The sequence below is a fragment of a genome, unplaced genomic scaffold (genome assembly GCF_019419815.1).
Source record: "Pyrus x bretschneideri cultivar Hongxiangsu unplaced genomic scaffold, Pyrus_bretschneideri_v1 Contig50, whole genome shotgun sequence".
NCBI classification, from domain to species: domain Eukaryota; kingdom Viridiplantae; phylum Streptophyta; class Magnoliopsida; order Rosales; family Rosaceae; genus Pyrus; species Pyrus x bretschneideri.
Genome location: NW_025999788.1, coordinates 452805 through 474510, shown reverse-complemented (window position 1 = coordinate 474510; position 21706 = coordinate 452805). Strand labels below are relative to the sequence as shown.

The following is a 21706-nucleotide window of genomic DNA, read 5'->3' as shown; positions in this document are numbered from 1 at the left end:
AGATACGGTCGATTTAGTGGAGTATTTAGGAATTGTACCTCATGAGTTCTTAATGCATGATTTAAAACTTTTTTAAGACGAAAACAGTTTTATCAATGACGAATTTATTTGAGCACTTAGCAAGCTTATTGATATTTGAGTATAACTTGTCGATTCTTATTTTCATTTTCCAATTAGACATTTCATCGAATACTTGGTGATCATTATCTTGCTTGTCTAGTAAGTATCAATACGGGTAGGTGTCATGCACCCGCCCACACTCAACCAATAAATTTGGACGTTTCCCTCCATATTTACCCACCTCACTCACTAGTCACAAAAACCTCTGAACCCGCCGCCTTCCTCCCCCTCCATCGTAACCACCGCAATGTCCGCCTCAATCTTCGAAGACGGCTTCTCCTCCGACCGCCTCTTCAACCAGGGCTACTCGTATACCTACGATGACGTCATCTTCCTCCCTCACTATATCGACTTCCCCACCGACTCCGTCCATCTAGCCTCCAAACTCAGCCGCCGGGTCCCTCTCTCGATCCCCTGCGTGTCATCCCCGATGGACACCGTCACAGAGTCCCACATGGCCGTCTCCATGGCCGCACTCGGTGGCATCGGCATCATCCACTCCAACTCGACGTCGTCCGAGCAAGCGCACATGGTCCGGTCCGTCAAGTCCCGCCGGGTCCCGCTTCTTTCCAATCCCGTATTCAAATCCCCAGGCGATCGAATCCAATCCGACGACGTTTTCGACGCTTCCAATCCCTACGTCCTGGTTACTGAGAGTGGCAGCCCCAGCTCGAAGCTTTTGGGGTACGTGGCTGGTAAGGATTGGGTGAAGTTGGGGGACAAGGAGGTGAAGATATACGATTACATGGTGAACTGTACGGACTTCACGGTGCCGTGGAGTTACGATTTGGGGGCGATTGGGGAGTACATGGAGCAGAAAAAGCGAGATGTGGTGGCGACTGTGAGGGACAATGAGGTTGTGGATGTGGTGGCGAAGGAGGAGGTGGAAAGGATTAAAGGGTACCCCAAATTGGGGGTTGGGACGGTGGGGCCCGACGGAACATGGCGTGTCGGGGCGGCGATCGGGACTAGGGAGTCGGATAAGGAGAGATTGGAGGAGTTGGTGAAGGCAGGGATTGATGTGGTGGTGTTGGATAGCTCTCAGGGGAACTCCATTTATCAGATTGAGATGATAAAGTATGTGAAGAAAATGTACTCGAATTTGGATGTAGTTGGTGGGAATGTGGTGACGGTGAGTCAGGCGCAGAATTTGATTCAGGCTGGTGTTGATGGGTTGAGGGTTGGAATGGGATCTGGCTCAATTTGTACCACTCAAGAGGTCTGCGCCGTTGGCCGCGGACAGGTATAAAGATGCCTTCTTTTTGTTTACTTGTTTGTTTTTGTGATAGATGCTTTAGGTTGTGTTATCATTGATAGTGTCTAAATTAAGGCTTGTTAGAATGTGGAGAGTGTTGAAAGTTATGATATTTGTAGTGACTGGTTAAATTGCTTAAACTCTTAGTGGGTGATAAATGTTTGAGTAAGGATTTGTTTAATCATTGACAGTGTGCCTACTTAACAATCATTGTTTTGATGGGTGCTTTACTCTCTTGTTATTAGATACTTGGAAACATAGAACTTAGAAACAACGGTTTTGAGTTTACCTTCTGGTCTCAACAACCATGTAGTTGATTAACACGGTGTAATTCATATTAAGACTTTGAAAGAGACTTAGAAGAAAAGATATGGAGTACTTGGAGCTAACGGAAGAGTTGGTGCAAAACCGAGCGCAGTGGCGTTCTAGGATTCATACACCTAACCCCACTTAGTGGGATAAGGCTTGGTTGTTGTTTGACAATTTGTTATTTGTAAGGGTTTCTGATAGCTATACCATTTTACAAAGATGTTTTGATTTTGGTGATATGTATCAGGCAACTGCTGTTTACAAGGTTGCATCTATCGCTTCACAAAGTGGTGTGCCTGTGATTGCTGATGGTGGAATTTCCAATTCTGGACACATTGTGAAGGCCTTGGTCCTAGGGGCTTCTACTGTCATGATGGGAAGCTTCTTAGCTGGGAGCACTGAGGCTCCCGGGGCTTTTGTATATCAGGTATGTCTGGGATTTACTCATGTTTTTATTGCTGGAACTGAGATACTGCTCATACCATCAGATATAAAATTTTACTTTCACACTTCTTCTCTCTTGTTTGAATGTTTACTTCAAAATTTCTTTTCTAGTTCTTTTATGACTTTTTGAGTGGTTTAAGGAGTTTATTAGGCAGATTTACGAATACTGAATTACAGCTCTGGATGGTAAAGAAACATACCTAGTTTGTTAGACATCCTGAATTATTTCTCATCCTTTTTGGACTGCATCAATATTGTTCAACACATCAGTTATACTTCATTGATGTGTTATGGTTTGCTATCAATCGTTAATTCTTTTACATCATTAAGAATGCCATTTGTTTGTTTGTATGGACTCTCTCCCTGATGACCAGAACTTAATAAGTTTGAAGCCTACATACAGTCAGGGGATTTGGACTCCTTTGGGTTAGCCCAAGTGGTGAGAGTAAGTGACAAAATGAGTTAGGATTAGGCTTGGTAAGGGTCCGGTTCCCTGAAACTGTGATTGGATTTTTCATGGATGCATGTCCAAGCTAAACTTATGGGGTCCTGTATTGGACATAGTATTTCATTTCTGTGTGTTTCGTTTTTAAAGGTTATTATCTTGTTAAGAAATTGATTAAATTTTCTTAATTTTGAACTAAAAGCAGAAGTTATATATGTGTGTGTGTGTGTGTGTATTTCATTTCTGTGTGTTTCGTTTTTAAAGGTTATTATCTTGTTAAGAAATTGATTAAATTTTCTTAATTTTGAACTAAAAGCAGAAGTTATGTGTGTGTGTGTGTGTGTGTGTGCGCGCGTGCGCATACAGCATACACGTCTTTTACAAGCAACATACTGTCTGTTATTTCTTTGTCATTGTTGATTAGCTTTCAGTATGCTTAACCTGTACTAAGGAAACACGTGATATAGTGATTTCATGTTTTCTATTAGAATGGTTTCCGAGTCAAAAAATATCGAGGCATGGGATCTCTTGAAGCAATGACAAAAGGGAGTGATCAGAGGTACTTGGGGGATACAGCTAAACTGAAAATTGCACAGGGGGTGGTTGGGGCAGTTGCTGACAAAGGTTCTGTTTTGAAATTCATACCATACACAATGCAAGCTGTAAAACAAGGCTTCCAAGATCTTGGTGCTTCCTCACTGGAGTCTGCTCATGACCTCTTAAAATCAAGCATTTTAAGGCTAGAGGTAAGTAGACCATTTTGCATATGTTGTTGTGTTATTCATGTCATCATTAATAAGCATATCATTTTAGTTCTGTGCCTTAAATTAGAATTGATGTTGCAGCCAATGCTTCTTCGATAACTTACTCTTTTGTAGTCCGTTCCATTATCTGTTGTATTCTGGTTCGTCACTCTCAAGTTAAAGTTTAAACTACCGAAAAAAAGTGGGAAGAAATCCCTTAATCTAGAGTACTGGTATTGGGTGTACACTTCTTTACTTACAGAGAAGAAGCCTGTTACCTCTCAGGCTCTTCCCTCTCCCCACTTCTCAGATAGTTTTCCAGCCCCATCTATTACCTAAAGGAAAAGCCCACTCCACGATTACCTTGTAATTGCTTATGGGACCTGAGATGTTACAACGGTCGTATGAAGAACTAATATGGTTTCTCAATCAGTTGACAATGTATTTACTATATATGCAGGTAAGAACAGGAGCAGCACAAGTAGAAGGTGGAGTTCATGGTCTGGTTTCGTACGAGAAGAAATCGTTTTGATGGTTATATCTTCTCAGCTTTTCTCATTCCTGCTGGTGACTGCTGTCTCGGGGAATTGGGTACTCTACCAGCTTTTCCATTCTGCAACCAATATCGCCAATTTAGGATGAGTAAAAAGGATCGAGCCTGTCAAACTGCTACCGGGTTTTGTAAGACTGTTGCTAATTTAATGATCATCGAAACTAAACAACTTTTCATTAATGCGGTTTCAATTGTTTACCACTTGGTTTTTTCTTAAATAAAGATTCGTATCTTTACGTGGCCAAAAGGAAAAGGGAGACAAGCAAAGAGAGTCGCTGAATATTTGATGTTACAAAAAGTGACCGTTTTCTCTTTAGTACCTTTGATTTATTAAATACATTGAAGACTATAAAAATAAAAAAAATAAAAATAAAGGGAAATTTTCATAGAAATGACTTGGATTAAGTTTATTTTAATAAAAAATTATGTGATAACTTTATTTAATAAAATGACTTAAATTTTTATAAAAAAAAATCTTAAATTTTAATAAAAATGACAAAAACAAAACTTAAATTTTAATGAAAAAAGCATAATTTTAATATTAAAAAAAGAATTTTGACACTCAAACCTAAGCGCTCCTTACACAAACTGTTTATGAAACTTAATGGTACTGAATTGTTTATGAAACTTACTACACTGTTTATGAAATTTAACTATATTACATTGTTTATGAAACTTAACAGTACGACACTGTTTATGAAACTTATTACACTGTTTGTGAAACTTAATAGTACTATGAACTAACACAATAGGTAAAGTCTTACAATAGGCAAAGTTTCACAATAAGCTAACAATATGTAGTTCAAATTCTCTTTGACGAGAATTGAATTTAACACCTCTCATTTATAAATAAAAAATAATACTATTAAACCATGATGCTAAGTAGCTACCTACAATGACACATAAGAATTGTATTTGGCAACTCAATAGATTAGAACGCGCATTTGTACTGACCGCTAGGAAAACACCTCCTCGCCAAAAGTAGAAAATTCGTCATGAAAAAATTTACCGACGCCAGTATTTCCTTCCTATGTTGTCGCTATAGGGCCTTTGGGACCGATTCAACGTATGACCGGCCCCTATTTTCTGGTGTAGTACGCTGCACGTTTTCTATCCACTTCCTGATGAGTCATTGACAAAGTTATTAATTACGTTGGACATTTGAGGTTTATTTTTATTTTTTTCAAAGAGACATTCGATAGTGAAATCTTAGAACACCTTTAAAAGAGATGTTAAATTGTCAAAATCAACAATAACGGTAACAAAAAACAGTATTAATGTTTTCCAACGGAGAAGCCAAATCTGATGTGGCATGACATAGATTGACATATCGGTTAATTATTAAATACTTTTTATTAATTTTTTTTATTGGTTTAAAGCATCATTCTTTTGTTTATTTTCATTCTCAATGCAAAGAAATTACATATAAATTATTATTTTATGTTTAAAATTTGACATATCGGTTAGAGAGCAAAAGTTGAAAAAATGCCATAGTGCCATGTAAGCCTTTAAATTTAAATTTTAAATTTTAAATTTGACATCTCTTTTGGAAATGATCTCATAATACATTTCTTTTTGGACTTGTCCCATAACAGGAACACGTTATTTGACATTTTTATTATTTCATCACGAGTAACAATATTTATTAACATTTTTTACATAAGTGACATAATATACAAACAAAAAAATTACAACGCTCAAATAATGTAACTTGAAAAGATAATAAGTTTTTCAAACCAATAGAAAGAAACATTGCATCGAAGGACAAAGATGACACCAGATAATGAGTAAATCTTCTCAAAATCCAATCACAACATAATTGTCGAGACGAATCTTAACGCAAAGCTCACATAGAGAATCGTGCATGACCAATAAAATATATAATCCTAATTTAGTCAGCAAAATAACACAAAGGATGTTCTTCTAATTTGAGTTTAAGTTCAAAAACAGGAAAAAAAAAAAAAAGATGTTAGAAAGATTATATTTTTTAGATCACATGATATGGTAATTGATGATTAATTTTTTTTTTAAATTTAAAAAACAACTTTAATCATTAACTGTCACATTATATAATTTACAAAATATGATAAAAAAAAAAAAAATTCCCCTGACATCTGCCAATATAAAAAAGAGCGAGAAGGGACGACCCTCAAACCAAAGCCATGAGTCGGGGGCTATGGTGTAGGACTATCTCATTTCTCTCTAGCTAGGGTTTCCTTTCACTCTACTGTCACTAATATTCTTACTAACAATATTTGTAACAAAATAATGTGTGTAATGTGTAATACTAAACAATTTAAACTCTATTGTTTGTTGTTAAAAAAAATAAAATAAACCAACTCTACGAGTCCGGATTTGGTGTGCTTATGTATAAAATAAGTACCGATTTAGCAGCCACCTATTTTAGCATCTACGTCAACTAATTATTTTCTTTTGGCAAAAATTCTCTTTAAATTACTGTCGTGAGATTATATTGCAAGATGAGACGGAATAGAAATAAGCTAGAAGAAGCGGGTACGTACCATTCTACACGTATAATACCAACATTCGTATACGAGCTTGATATAATTGCATTACTTGCGTACACAAAAACTAATCATCTTCTTAAACTAGCTAGGGTTTTCATGCATAACTGGAAGCTGGTTCATAGTCCAGCCTTGTACCTTAGTTATTATTATTTTCTTATTATTTATATAGGATTTGAATCCCATCCAGATTCTTTTTGTGAGGATTCGATTCTCACATCGTATTCATTCATCGTACATCGTAAACGTTAGAAATCATTTTGAATTTGTTAATTAAACACAAACTGTATTTTACAAAAACTGACTGTACGATGTACGATAAACAGATAAAAATCCTTACAAAGAAGATCACGAGAGGATCCTCATCCGTTTATAGCTTTTGATATACGTCAATGTATTATTAATTATCTCAAACTTATGTCTAAGTCATTCGGTTTTAAATTTGACTGTGGATGCGATCCAAATCACGTACGTATACGATCTCCATTGTATGAAAGATTGAACTAGTCCATTAATTTGACTTAGCACGCGGTCGTCAGTCCGATGCCAAATAAGTACTAAAAAAAAAAAAGAGGCTAAAACGCGTTTAGATATGTGGTGTCGCCTAGATCGCACATTATATAAAGGGCTAGCTTTAGCTGATAGCTATCTACGGGAATAAAGGAGCCAAACTTTTGTATCTCCAGCGAGTAATTAAAATGGTTCACAATCACAAGGCCTGCGGTGCTTACATGATTCCCTTCTTTCTATTGCTATTGTTCTCATCAAAATTAGTCTTTGCCAATGTTTCTGAACATCCAGTACACAGTTACTCTCTCTCTCTCTCTCATATATAATTCTTGTTTAGGGTTGATAACTATTTCGTCTGCCAGTTTTTTAAATGAAAATTAAAAGCTATATATATATATATATATATATTTTTTTTTTTAAAGCTGTTTTGATTTCTATTTTTTGTTTTTAGTTTCTAGTTCTCAAACAAATGAAAAATAAAATTTAAAAAAAAAAAAAAACTAAAAACCAGAAAATTGGAAAGGTTACCAGCCTTTAACATCTATATATGTTAACTAATGATGAAAGTTTCTTCTTATCATTGCATATGATGCAGGGAAGATGATGATTACCGGGTCGCATCTGCAAATGGAGATCATTCTGGCAAAGAAAATGCAGTCAATAGACGTACCAATAGGTTCTAAGCCACCTGGAATAGGAAGGGAAGCCCCATGAGCCGGCCATCTAGGACCCATTAGGGATCGCCCCGATTGCAAATAATTTTTTTAATTATATATTGAATAAAATATTATTCAAAGTTAAATTACAGAAAATTCTTTCATTTTACATAGCATTAAATGATAATAGTATTGAATGATCTAGAGTGGTCTTGTAGAGAATTTTTTCAGTGTATCGGGAAACACAGTCTGATACATCAAATGTCATAATATAAATAATTAAAAGTTTCTTTTCAACTTTTTATCAAATTGTATTATTACACTTTATGTACCGAACTTTGATCCAAATAGACTGAAAAATCTCTTCGTGCATCCATACCATCTGTAGCATAGAAATGGAACCCTTACATATTACATCATAACAATTATACCAGTTATTTCGTCCTCATAAACTTGATACCCAAACTACTTTTGTATTCAGTACATGCGTGTTAGGGTTGTTCTCATGTTTATGCCCTGTACTTTGTATTCAAGCAATCGCTTCATCTTTTCGTTAAGTACTTCATATGTTTTCAACTTTTTATGCTTCAAATATTTTTAACACTTCCTAGACAGCAGCAACTAATTACTAAAAAGTTTCTTATTTTTTTTTCTTTTTAATTCCAAAGTAACTGAGTTTTAATTAGTATATCTAACCAGCACCATTGACGTAAAAGTTATGGTAAGCGGTTTGATTATATCTGAACTACTAGAAGAGGAGTATGGAGTGAGTGGCGACGTTAATAACTAAATTAATCATGACTTTAATTCATTTAACTATTAAACTAACTTGACATAATTAGTATTTAACACTTTGGTTGAATAATTAGTACTCAAGTGACCTAATATGCGTTTCAGGAAAAAGTGAATGATGTCGAGTTTTAGATAAACTTGGAAGAAATAAGCCAAAAGAAAGTTGCGCGCTCTTTGCTATTGTTCATTTATCACTTAAGTGGGTTATATATAAAGGGGAGTGCTAGCATCAATTGCACTAACATTTATAGGAAACAGAGACCGACCCATGTCCCTCATTTTCAACCAGGCTTATGATTGGGTTCCTCCCTTCAAGCTCTACACAATTGTGATAATAAACTATCAGGTAAGTCCTAGTTTTTGGATATGGCTTCAACAACAAACTGAACTAGTTGACATCTTTCTAAATCGTAATTGAATCTTGGATTCCATACCAGAGGAATGGATGATATTAGGGCTGGGCATTTAAAAAAAAAAGGTTGAACCACCTGAACCGCATCGATGGTTTGGTTTGGTTTTATTTATTTATTTATTTATTTTTTAATTTTTGGTGGTCAAATCGAACTGTATCAACTTTAAGCGGTTTGTCAATCGGCTCTCAAAATTCTTAGGATGTGGTTAACCGAACCCGCATATATTTAATTTTAATTTTTAATCATAATTAATACGTGTAGTAATATAACTGGTTAGTTATTTACAAGTTACCGTGTTTCCACGACATGGAAACAATTGGGAACCAATTAGTTTAAGAGTCCCTTTCTAGAAGAACATGGGCACCATTTGGAGAACGCATCAGCTGATGCTTTGGTGCTATCCTTGGGCTGCTTCATTTGTGCTTTACTTTGAGCAATCACTCATATTGTTGCTATGTTTTGTAGCTTTTGGAAGAGAAATTTATTATGTATTTTCATTTTCACATAAATTGAGAACCAATCCAAACCAACCCGCCACATTCGGTTAACCAACCCGCGCCCACCCCTAGTTGATATCTGTAAGATTAGTTTAATACATAATTGATTCACTAAAACCAAATAGCCACTAACCTGAAGAAACCATGTTGGCTAGAACACGAGATAGGCTTCTTCTGCAACTCCTCAATCTCAGAATGCAATGGCTCAATACTATGGGGTGTGAGGCTCTTTTATTGCGTATCAATTGAGAGTGCAGGGACCCTATATTTATACCTTATGCAGTGGTGTTCAACTAGGAGACTTCCCATAATGTTAGTCCTAATTGAACTCAACCTTATCATGCAATCCCAAGTATCCATATCAGCTAATATAACATTAGTATAGTTTATCAGGATTGTTTAGCTACATTCCTTATCGTACACAACTTTTGGTAGCTTACAAAAAAAGTCATACTGGAACTGTATAACCTCAAACCTTAGATTCACGTATTAACAAGTGTGCAGCTCTCATGAGACTTACAATACTTTCCCAACTCATCCTTCTAGACTTGTCTAACAATCAATTTCGTAGAAATCTTCCCTCACATTGGAAATTTTCAAGTCTAAAATATATTGATTTGAGTTATAATCAGTTGGAGGGCCCACTCTCGCTTTGGTAGTCCACCAATGTCACTTACCTTCATCTTGGAAGCAATCTATTTTCCGGGCCAATTCCTTCCAATATTGGCCTGATGATGCCGAATTTGAGTGTTTTAACTCTTTATGATAATAATTTGAATGTCACTATTCCTCCCCTATGTTTGCAACATGCAACAATTGGTAGTCTTGTCTTTAAGGAGCAATCAATTTTTTGGGGAATTGCCTCATACGTACATGGAGTGTGGGGAGCAAACTAGGGTTTCTAGATGTTGGTCTAAACAATCTCTCTGGTAATGTTCCCACTTCATTAGGGGTATTAAGTTCATTGCAAATATTAAAGCTCAACAACAATGATTTTGGCAGTGAAATTCTTAATTCCTTGCAAAATTATTCTAGTTTGATGAGTATTGATCCTGGAAACAAGAAGTTATCCGTAACATACCTTTATAGATAGGAGGATCAAATGGGATTTGGATCCTCTCCTGAGCCCAAGGAGAGGATCCTCTTGATCAAGCAGTGTGGGCCGTTGGATTTTTATCCAACAGCTACAAATATGGGGGTTCCTTTAAAGTTTTATTCAACGGTCCACACTGCTTGGTCAGGAGAGAATCCTCTCCTTAGGCTCAGGAGAGGATCCAAATCCGATCAAATGTATCCATGTTGTCTAGACATCTTGAATTATTTCTCATCCTTTTTGGACTGCATCAATAATGGTCGACAGATCAGTTGTACTTCATTGATGTGTTATGATTTGCCATCAATCTTTAGTGCCTTTACATCATTGGGAATGCCATTCGTATTTGCATGGACTCTCTCCTTGATGACCTGAACTTAATAAGTTTGAAGCCTACATACAGTGTTTGGACTCCTTCGGGTAAGCACAAGTGGGGAGAGTAAGTGGCAAAATGGGTTAGGATTAGGCTAGGTAAGGGTCCGGTACTGTGTCCAAGCTAAACTTATTTACTGTATTGGACATAGTATTTCATTTCTGTGTGTTTCCCTTTTTAATGGTTATTATCTTATCAAGCAATTGATTAAATTTTCTTAATTTTGAACTAAAAGCAAAAGTTGTATATATATGTATGTATATATTATGCATAATTGCACCGGACTTTCAGAATATGTCTTTTACAAGCAACATGTGGTTTGTTATTTCTTTGTCATTGTTGATTAGTTTTCAGCATGCTTAACCTGTATTAATGAAACGGTGTGATGTAAGTGAATTCATGTTTTCTATTAGAATGGTTGCCTAGTTAAAAAATATCGAGGCATGGGGTATATTGAAGCAATGACAAAAGGGAGTGAACTTGGGGGAGATAGCTAAGCTGAAAATTGCAAGGGGGGTGGTTGGGGCAGTTGCAGACAATGAGACAATGGTTCTGTTTTGAAGTCCATACCATACACAATGCAAGCTGTAAAACAAGGTTTCCAAGATCTTGGTGCTTCTTCACTGCAGTCTGCTCATGACTTTTTAAAATCAAGCATTTTAAGGCTTGAGGTAAGTAGACCATTTTGCATACGTTGTTGTGTTATTCATGCCATCATTATTAAGGATGTCATTTTAGTTTTATACTTTAAATAAGAATTGATGTTGTAGCCAATGCTTCTTTCGATAACTTACTCTTTCGTAGTCCGTTCCATTGTCTATTGTATCTGGTTCGTCACTCTCAAGTTAAACTACCGAAATAAGTAGGGAAGAAATCTGTTAATCTAGAGTATTTGTATTGGTTGTCAGTGTGTCACACATATACAGACACTTATTTACTTATAGAGAAGAATCCTGTAACCTCTGAGGTTCTTCCCTCTCCCCATTCTTAGATAGATTTCCAGCCTCATCTATTACCTCAAGGAAAAGCCCATTCCATCCTGAGATGTTATGATGGTTGTATCAAGAACTAATATGGTTTCGCAATCAGTTGACAATGTATTTAACTATATATATATGCAGGTAAGAACAGGAGCAGCACAAGTAGAAGGTGGAGTTCATGGTCTGGTTTCATACGAGAAGAAATCGTTTTGATAGTTATATCTTTTTCAGCTTTTCTCATTCCTGCTGGTGACTGCTGTCTCGGGGAATTGGAATTCTTCCGTGTTCCATTCTGCAACCGATATCGCCGATTTAGCATGAGTAACAAGGATCGAACCTGCCAAACTGCTACCGGGTTTTGCAAGAGTCTTGCTGAGCAACGAAAGATTTGGTCTTAAACGGTTCTCTAGCTTTTTGTTGGTTGTCATCAGAGCTTCCATATCTGCCCGCATTTGTTTGATTCTGCACTTTACGTGGGACATATGACTAGTTAGAATTTGTCCGAGTTATGTTTGTTTACCACAAGGTTCTTTTTTTTTTCTTTTTTCCTTCTCTTATTTCAATATATAGATTTTCGCACTGCTGTTTTCTCTTTATTAACTTTTGATTTATTAAATATATGTAGACTATAAAAAGGAGGAGTATGTGGAAGTGAAAAAATGAATGCGGAAATCACCTCTTAATAACTAACCTAGCACATTTGCAAGTGTATTCTCTATAAGTGAGAGTATGCGACTCGGAATTAGCACATGATATTGATCTTTGAACTTTCTAAGTAGAGAGAAATTTTTTTCAACTGTCTAATATTTAAATAGGTACTCTATGTATCATTATATAAGTTGAGTGATACAGAAAATATATCATTTTTTCTATCTGTATTATCACATATAGAGTACCACATGAATAGCTGTTACTTGAAAAAATCTCTCCCCACATCTTCACAAATGGGACGGGATCCTCTCTAAATCCTTTATGTGCGGAAAATTGGGATCGATTGGTCCTGCTAGTTCATCACAGATCAAAGGGTTACGATCCCACACAACCTCCTGTTCACTACCTTGTCTCTCCCTCCTTCCCTTTTCTGCTGCCACAAGCGTCCATCTCTCATTTCTTCTTCCTCTTTTTATCCAGGCCTCTGCACCTCCCAATAACCCACCACTTGTTTGTGTAAAAACACGTCCAAAATCGAGTCCATATTTCTTAGGGTTATTATACAAAATGATCATTGAGATTTGCATGATCAATAGAAATGGTATCTAAGATTGAAAATAAATAGAAATAGTCTCTGAGATTGTCCACCATCTATCATTTTGGTCCTTCCGTTAAAAACGATTTTGGGAAATTTTCAAAACTTTGTAACTCAATCGTTTCTTAACCAAATTCGACCCATATATAATATATCAAAATGAAGATAGGAGTAGAATAAGATTATACCATTTGGAAGCCCAACGATTGCCAGAGATGGCCGGAAAATAGCCTAAAAGGTAACTGATCCGCGGGAAAACTAGAAAACTCGTCAGAAACTGGGTAAACTTTAAACGTTCATAACTTTTTCAATACTCAACCAAATTGAGTGATTCAAAAACGGAAATAATACTTCTTGACGAGACAAAGAGAATAGTACTTTTTTTGAAGGCTAACTCGTGTGGTTTGGACCGACAACGACTCGAAAGTGGCTAACCATTTTCGAGTTAGCCACTTTCGATCAGTTTTCCGGCCAAACCACCTCGAGTTAGCAGTAAAAAAAGATATCATTCTCTTCGTCTCGTCGAGAATTATGATTTTCATTTTTTAATCACTCAATTTGGTTGAGTATTGAAGAAGTTATGAACGTTTAAAGTTTACCCAGTTTCCGGCGAGTTTTTCAGTTTTCCCGCTGACCAGTCACCTTTCAGGCTATTTTTCGGCCATCTCCGACAATCATTGGGCTTCCAAATTGGTATAATCTTGTTCTCCACTTTCTTATCTTTATTTTAATATTTTATTGGTCAAATTTGGTTAAGAATTGATTGAGTTACGAAGCTTTGAAAATTGCCCAAAGAGTTTTTAACGGAAGGACCAAAATCATGGATGGTGAACAATCTCAGGGACCATTTCTATTGATTTTCAATCTCAGGGACCATTTTTATTGATCATGCAAATCTCAGGGACCATTTTGTATAATAACCCTATTTCTTATGTGTAGATAGCCAAGCCTAGATTGTTTAAAGGTTGTCTTAGCACTTGTTATTTTATCAATAGCCCGTAATGAAGCCCATGATCCAGAATTCCATATTTATCTGACCCTAAACAATGATCAAACTTCTTTCTTTGGAATATTTGTTGGTATTGGCTTAGTTAGATGTAATTCTTTCGTAACGGAAACACATAAAGATTGTTTTATATTGTTGTTTTGTAATGTGACATATGATTGAAAACGATATGCTCAAGCTCGACCCATAGGAACTATACCGCATCAAATGGATCCAAATGAGCTCATTCCCCTAATATAAATACATAAACCCATACTGGCTGAGACACATTTACCAAAGAAAAAAAAAAACCGAGTCTGAATCCACTAAAAATGGAGCCGACACGACCCACACCCACCCCTGTTACGCATTAGCAATAACAACCATATCCCTGTTTATATAGATTAAGTGAGTATGAGTACAATGAAACAATAACTATATCGCTAATTAACTGCAACTCTATGATAACAGAAATATGAATCAAACATGCACTACGGTATGAGTTCGAACCCCGTCAGCTCCCTAATCTAACATTTAACCTAACAAATCTATTGTTTGACATAAAAATGAAAATATATGAATCAACGCATCAGTTAGTTTAACTTTTAATAGTTTTCAGTTTCGCAAGGTTATATAGGGGCATTCCTCATATCCTCATACGTGAAAACACGCCCGCATGGCCATTTATGATGAAAATAACTTAACATGTTGATTAATCTACTCTGGCACCATACCAAAAAATTAAATTTCACTATAAAACTAATTAACAATAAGTCATATATAGTAGTCCAAATCTGACATGCAAAATTTTAAAAATTCATCGTTGTAGACATTCTTCACGTCCTCATGGAGGATGCATTAGTAATATTACCAGTCAGTTGGGTTTGGAAGATTCAAATTATGACCGGCCGACTCCTATTTTCTGGTCCAATCTGACTTTTACTTCCCTGCTTAATTATATATAGTAGGCAGGTCTACACCGCTACCTGGCCATGAGTCGCTGAGAAAGTGATCACACTGAAACCTCATAACAAGAAATTTCTTTTGCACTTGTGCCAAAATTTCTTTTACCGGTGTTAATTTGGATATGTTATTTATCAAATTTTTTTTTTGTAATTTTATTGTAGAACTGATTACCCCACAAAGTTGAAAGCAATACGCACTTAGATCAGTATAAATGTAAACACACTGGTAGGCATACATGTATATACATTTATACATACAAAAGTATACGTAAAGGTATGTATATACTTTCTTTAGTCCAAAAAAATTGTTAATATTATACAGTACTCGCACGTACCATGCCATTCAACTTGGCATGTTATAGTTTGCTAAGGACGCAAGTGATAGAGATCGAATTATTTAAATGATAATTAGTTCATGTAAAGTCAGAAATTAATCCAGAACCTGAACGCGAGTTTAATTATTCTCATATTAATGAGTTAATTATTCTCATAGTAATAAACATAGAGCTTTCTACGTGTATGCTTAAGTTTGCTAGGGTTTGTGAATTTATCCACGGAGTATATTTATTATTTTCATTAATGAAGTTCCGTATATTTTGTCATCGCAGAAAAGAGAATGGTCAGTAGGTCGCTTCTGCAAATGAAGAATATTATTACAGCAAAGAAAATAAACGTACCAACAAATCGAAGGCCGTCTGGATCAACCGGCTAAGATTATATACTGGAACCACATTTGCATGACACACACACATATATACATATATATATATATATACATATATATATATATATAAGCTGTACTCATTTTTATGTCCTAAGTATAGGACTGCGTACATACATATGTAGTATCAATATTCGGATCTTGGATATAGTTCATAATAAACATGCAGCTTATATGCAACGAAAAGGCACAATTCGTCTGTTTGATTATTTTTTTTGGTTAAATTATGAATTTTTCGAAGTCCCATTTACTTACGCTTGAGATTCTTTAACGAGGGTTATTTGAGGAACACGTTAAATTATATTTGATTATATAGTGTTTACGTATATATACCTCATCATTTACCAAATGTCGAATAATTAAATCGAGATGTGGAAATATAACATAAGAAATTTCGTATTGATGGAAGTTAGTTTCTCATGTATAAACGTGTAAAGACCTTGACTTTTATTTATAATTTAAACATAATTAGCCCTAACAACTACACTTTTTTATTTTATTTTATAGGAAAACCGTTAGATGGTCAAATTTTATTTGCTTCATTCTCCAATGAAATGAGGAATTTATTCAAGAAACAATTCGGTAATATTTTTTAGTGGGTCTTTCGGTTTTAGATATATATTTTTTTTGTTTGTAGTTGGTTTACCTTTTCGCATGGCAACCAACAGGACATACTTGAATGCTACGCCATTTGTTTGCATTATAAAAATTTATACATACATAAAAACTTATTTGGGGCACTGTGCGAGAAGTCCACCGACTCCATTCCAGGGCCGGTACGGGAAGGAAAAAGAGAATTTTTTTGTTTGGGGGGGGGGGGGGGGGGGGTGGGGGGGGGTGGGGGGGGGGGGGGGGGGGGGGGGTGGGGGTGGTGGTGGGGTGTGGTTGTGGTGGTGGGGCTGGAGCGGGGGAGGAGGTTTTAGGGTTTGTTGTTTTTCTTTTTTGGTCTTTTACTCCTTTCTAATTAAATAAAAAGCAGATTATTTTAAATGTTGTGGCTAACTGGCTATCTGCTTAAATGATATAAAATTATGATACAATATCATTATCTCAAACTCATGTCCAAGCTATATATCTCGAAAGTATGAAAGTCTTCCATAAAACGGCATCAAAAACCTTGACCTAGCACGCATTACTCGGTTCTAGGTCAAACAACGTGTCTTAGACATCGCATTATATATTAAGTAGCTAGTTACGGGAACGAAGGAGCCAAACTTGTATCTTAATCTGATACAATATGGTTCAGAAGGCCAGCGTTGTTTACATGATTCCCATCATTCTATTGCTGTTGTTCTCATCCAAATTAGTCCTTGCCAATGTTTCTGCAAACACAAAGCACAGTCTCTCTCTCTCTCTCTGTTTAATTAGCATTTATACATGATTGGTATAGGTTTAATTTATATATTTATTATTTTTCATTAATAAAGTTCCTTATATTTTGTCATTGGAGAATAATATTATATATTTTTTATTTTTTATTAACAAAGTTCCTTATATTTTGTCATTGCAGAAGAGAGGATCAGTTGGTCGCATCTGCAAATGAAGAATATTATTGCAGCAAAGAAAATAAACGTACCAACAAATCCAAGGCCGCCTGGATCAACTAACTGAGATGATATATGCATGACCAATTTCTTACAACAGAGATAGATTCATAGATCTTATGTGGAACCACATTTGTATGACATATATGGTCAACAATATAAATAAATATGTATATATATATATATAAGCTGTACTCATTTTTATGTCCTAAGTATAGGACTATATATATACATATTTTGTATCAATATATTGATACTGGATAAGGTTCATCATGATAAACACATGCAGCTTATATGCAATGAAAAGGCACAATTAGTCTGTTAGATTATTTTTTAGTGATGTTATAACGACCTCAATGTCTTATCTTCACACCCACCTTTTATTGGATTTTTTTAATTATAAATTTGTTTGTTTGTTAAATGATTGATAAGGACATTAATTATCCTCTTTAATCATTAAAAAAAAAATGAAAAATGTTGGGTTCCATGCTCAATCTACCCTAACCCATCTTTTGCAACAATTGAGATACGCTCCTTGACTAGAATTTGAGTTATGCCTTTAGCAGTTATAAGGTTATCCCCGTTATATTAGTATACGGTCCATTAAGTGAAATTTTAACCTGCATGCTACTTTCTAACCGTACACAATGCACGAGAAATTTATTCTTTCTTCTTCTTTCAAAAACATAATCACTGCATCTTGTCACAAAAATTTCAGAGACGATAGTCAGATATTTTAAATCTCATGATCTGCATAAGAGCCTGTAGGAACGCTTAGTATTTATATGAGCTTTTAGTATTTCCTTTTGTTTTTGTCGTCTAAGATGCATTATGATAATTATGTTGTTTTATAATTTCATACGTATGTATATGTTAAAGCTTATTTTGAGAATAATAGTGTGTGGGAAAATAACACTTTAATTTTTAATTCTTTTAAGGTGGGTGGGATTATAACGTGGGTAGAGAAATAAGATAATGGAGTAAGGGCTGGTTTGGTATTGCTGTGCTTTGAAAAAAAACTACTTCTGCTGTGCTGCAAGAATAAACAGCTGTGAAATAAAGCAGTAGAGTGTTTTGTAAACTTTTTTTTTTTTTGTAAAAGTACTTTTAACAAAAAAAGCAGTGTTAAAGTGTTTGGCAAATTTTTATGTAAAACAGCTGCGACTATGTAAAATGACTAAAAAAGATATGATGTTGAATATTATATAATAAATTTTTTATCTTTTCTTTTATTATGACAGAGATGATAGAAGAGAGACGTAGCGGAGTCGGCGACGAAGTTGACGGGTATAATTTATAATTTATTTAATTGCTAAAGGTCATTTTGGGTATTGAAAATTTTCATTAAAGGCCTCAGCGCCTCTTGCGAAATCGGTTTGCACAAAAGTTGGGTTTTGCATCTAAAACTGTGAAAAAAAGTTGAAGTTGAATGTTTACCAAACATAAAAAAGCTTCCATCTTTTTTTGATACCCACTTTTTTTAGAAGCACCTCAGTACCAAACTAGGGCTAGGTCTAGTAGCTCTCTTTTTTTCTTTTCTTTTTTTTCCTATTTTTGTGTATGGTGTGTTAAATTATGAATTTTTTGAAGTCCCATTTATCTACGCTTGAGATTCTTTAAATAGGGTTATTTGAGGAACACGACTGTTTACTTGATTGTATAGTATTTACATACACCTCATCATTTATCAAATCTGGGATAATTAAATCGAGATGGGGAAATATAACATAAGAAATTCTATATTGATGAAAGTTTATATAGGTTCTCATGTATATACGCGTAAAGACCTTGACCTTTACTTATAATTTATACATAATTAGTAAACGCCCTAACAACTACATTTTTTTTGGGTGATTTTGTATAAAATTAATACAAAGTTATCATATTGACAATAGATCAACAATATTTATATTAATTATAAATAGGTCAATCCTGTATTATGACACTTAAATGCATTTAAAATAAACAAAAATTACAGAATCTATCATTACAGCTAGCACCCACTTCAATTGACACCCCCTTTCTCAAATGCTGCATTGCAGTGTCTATTTCCTAGTTCCCTTTTTTTTTCCATCACTCACACGCCTTCTATACTTCATTCTTCGAGCGACTATTTATTTTTACGTTTAGATTCAGGCACTACAATGCAGTGTTTGTTTCTCTGTCCTGTTTTTCTTGTATTACATTTTGATTTAGAACTACAACACAGTGTTTGTTTCCTGGTTCTGTTTTTTTTTTCTTTTTCTTTTTTACATTTTGATTTAGACATTGCAATGTAGTGTCCGTTTCCTGGTTCTGTTTTTCTTTTTTTTTACATTTTGATTCAGACGCTACAATGCAGTGTCCGTTTCCTAGTTCTTTTATTTATTTATTTTTTTTCTTCTTTTTTAGGTTTTGTCCATTTCCTGGTTCTATTTTTACATTTCTATTCAGACGCTGCATTGCAATGTTCGTTTCCTGGTTCTCTTCTTCTTCCCTGAATCTTTTCCACATTTCATGGAGTCTATCTCGACCCATAAAATTACTTCTTAAAAAAAAAACTATAAATTTCATATCATAGAACAAAAGGAGATAAAACCCATCAAATTAATTAAAACAAAAAAATATTTCAAACCCGAAAGAAGAAAACATCAAAACCCATAAAATTCATCCCCCCGTAGATCCTCGTCATGACTTTACCCGTTTCAGGCTCAACAAGAAAGCCTTGCCGGTGAAAGATGGTGGCAGTGAGGCGTATGTATTAAAATTAGAGCTTTTTAGGTTTGATTTCAGGTTTTTTTTTCTTCTCCTGCAGGTGGTGGCGGTGGTGTGGTGTCATCAAAGATTCATACCAAGAACAAGTTGTTGGTTGGATTGGGAGTGGGAGAAGGCTGAGAGAGATCGATGAGGTGTCCTGGCAGGGGAAGACGGAGCGCACGTGGACGGCTTGATTGCATATCTCACAGATCTGCTTAGCGGTTGATTGTGGGGTGGAGGAGAAAGGTTGGGGCAGCATGTAGTCACAATTTTTTTTGAAAAAAATGAGAGAGAATGAGAGAAGGGTAAAATTTTGACTATTGATAGTGCCTTAAAGCCCATGTAGCATTTATTATTGACCTATACCTAATTAATAAAAATATATCACTGATATGTTGCTAATAAAGTTTTTATTGATCTTTGACTAAATTACCTTTTTTTTTAATAGCAAAACCGTTCGATGGTCAAAGTTTATTTGTGTCATTCTCCAAATGAAATGAGGAATTTATTCAAGAAACAATTCGGTAATAATTTTTAGCGGGTCTTTGGGTTTTAGAATTTTTTTTGTTTGTAGTTGGGTTTAGGGTTTAAAAAGAAAAAAAAAAAAAGTTTGTTTATTTTGGCTGTGGTTTGCTGTTAGCTATGCCCATATTTCATGAACTAAGCTCTACACTATATATAAGCGATTAACTTGATGCCATAATATATACTTTTTTTTAATCATAAAAATTGGGACATTGGTATTGCTTTAAAATTTGGTGACATGTTTGTAATTTTCTAGTCTTTGTATAGACTACTTACCATGTTTGACCCATGTGAACTTTGTACGCAAGTAACACAGCTATATGAACTTCGTGTGCAAATAAATGATAAATGTCAAAGAATTAGTCTATTATTATCTCGAACTCATGTCCAAGCCATATATACCGAAAGTATGGAAGACTAAAAGTCTCATAAAAGGAAATGCAGAAACCTTGACCTAGCACGCAAATCAGTTCCAGGTCAAATTATAATACTTGTACAGGAACAAACACCTAAAACGCGCCTTGGACATCGCATTATATATTGAGTAGCTACGGAACAAAGGAGCCAAACTTGTACATCGATCTGATACAATATGGTTCACAAGGCCAGCGTTGTTTACCTGATTCCCATCATTCTATTACTATTGTTCTCATCCGAATTAGTCCTTGCCAATGTTTCTGGAAATCCAAAGCACAGTTACTCTCTCTCTCTCTCTCTCTCTCTCTCTCTCTCTCTCTCTCTCTCTCTCTCTCTTCTAATTAGCATCTATATATGGTTGGTATAAGTTGGTAATTAATGATGAAAGTTAATCCTTGTCATTGCAGATGACGGAGAGAAGATCATCAGTAGATCGCATTTGCATATTGTGGCAAAGCAAATAGATGTACCAAAACCTACAAAGCCGCCTGGATCAGGAAAGTAGGGGCCATTAAACCGGGCGACCGAGCAGTTTGATTAGAACTGTTTTGGTTGGTTTGGTTTGGTTTTGATCAAGAAAAAGTCAAACAATTTAAAAACCAAACGAAAGTGATTTATTTTGATTTGGTTTGGATTTGATAAAATTTGAAATCGATCAAAATCAAACCGAACCGATCATATATATTTTATTTATCAATTATATTTATTTTACACAAGTCAATATATTATAGGTTGTATGGATGTCTTACAATAAACGTTATAAGTTTCAATTTATTATAAGTTGTAATGACTTTAACAATTACAAAATGTGTTTGTATTTTATGCTTTTGTGAGATTGTAATTAATAAATCCTTCGCCA

The 21706-nt window shown here is 35.1% G+C and overlaps 1 protein-coding gene, 3 long non-coding RNA genes and 1 pseudogene across 4 annotated transcripts; all 5 read left to right on the top strand.

The window, feature by feature from the left end:
- Window positions 1-234: 234 nt before the first annotated feature.
- Window positions 235-4116, top strand: LOC103953320 (inosine-5'-monophosphate dehydrogenase 2). Its single transcript, XM_009365060.3, has 4 exons — window positions 235-1363; window positions 1932-2111; window positions 3062-3319; window positions 3777-4116. Exons 1-4 carry the CDS (start codon window positions 368-370, stop codon window positions 3846-3848), a joined length of 1506 nt encoding a protein of 501 aa, XP_009363335.2. The 5' UTR covers window positions 235-367; the 3' UTR covers window positions 3849-4116.
- Window positions 4117-7015: 2899 nt separating this feature from the next.
- Window positions 7016-7864, top strand: LOC125470616. The gene is made up of 2 exons (XR_007252917.1): window positions 7016-7201; window positions 7500-7864. It is a non-coding gene; the product is annotated as an uncharacterized LOC125470616 (long non-coding RNA).
- A 756-nt stretch (window positions 7865-8620) lies between these two features.
- LOC103953357 lies at window positions 8621-12235 on the top strand (annotated as a pseudogene).
- A 4604-nt stretch (window positions 12236-16839) lies between these two features.
- LOC103953318 lies at window positions 16840-17493 on the top strand. The gene is made up of 2 exons (XR_007252816.1): window positions 16840-17009; window positions 17136-17493. It is a non-coding gene; the product is annotated as an uncharacterized LOC103953318 (long non-coding RNA).
- A 3502-nt stretch (window positions 17494-20995) lies between these two features.
- Window positions 20996-21706, top strand: LOC125470522. Its single transcript, XR_007252817.1, has 2 exons — window positions 20996-21125; window positions 21255-21706. It is a non-coding gene; the product is annotated as an uncharacterized LOC125470522 (long non-coding RNA).

What these genes read in the sequence shown, in the direction of transcription:
- LOC103953320 (XM_009365060.3), top strand. Translation starts at nt 368, where the DNA reads ATGTCCGCCTCAATCTTCGAAGACGGCTTCTCCTCCGACCGCCTCTTC. An exon ending in CCGGGGCTTTTGTATATCAG is followed by an intron (nt 2,112 to 3,061) that starts GTATGTCTGGGA and finishes GTTTTCTATTAG; the next exon opens with AATGGTTTCCGAGTCAAAAA. An exon ending in CAAGCATTTTAAGGCTAGAG is followed by an intron (nt 3,320 to 3,776) that starts GTAAGTAGACCA and finishes CTATATATGCAG; the next exon opens with GTAAGAACAGGAGCAGCACA.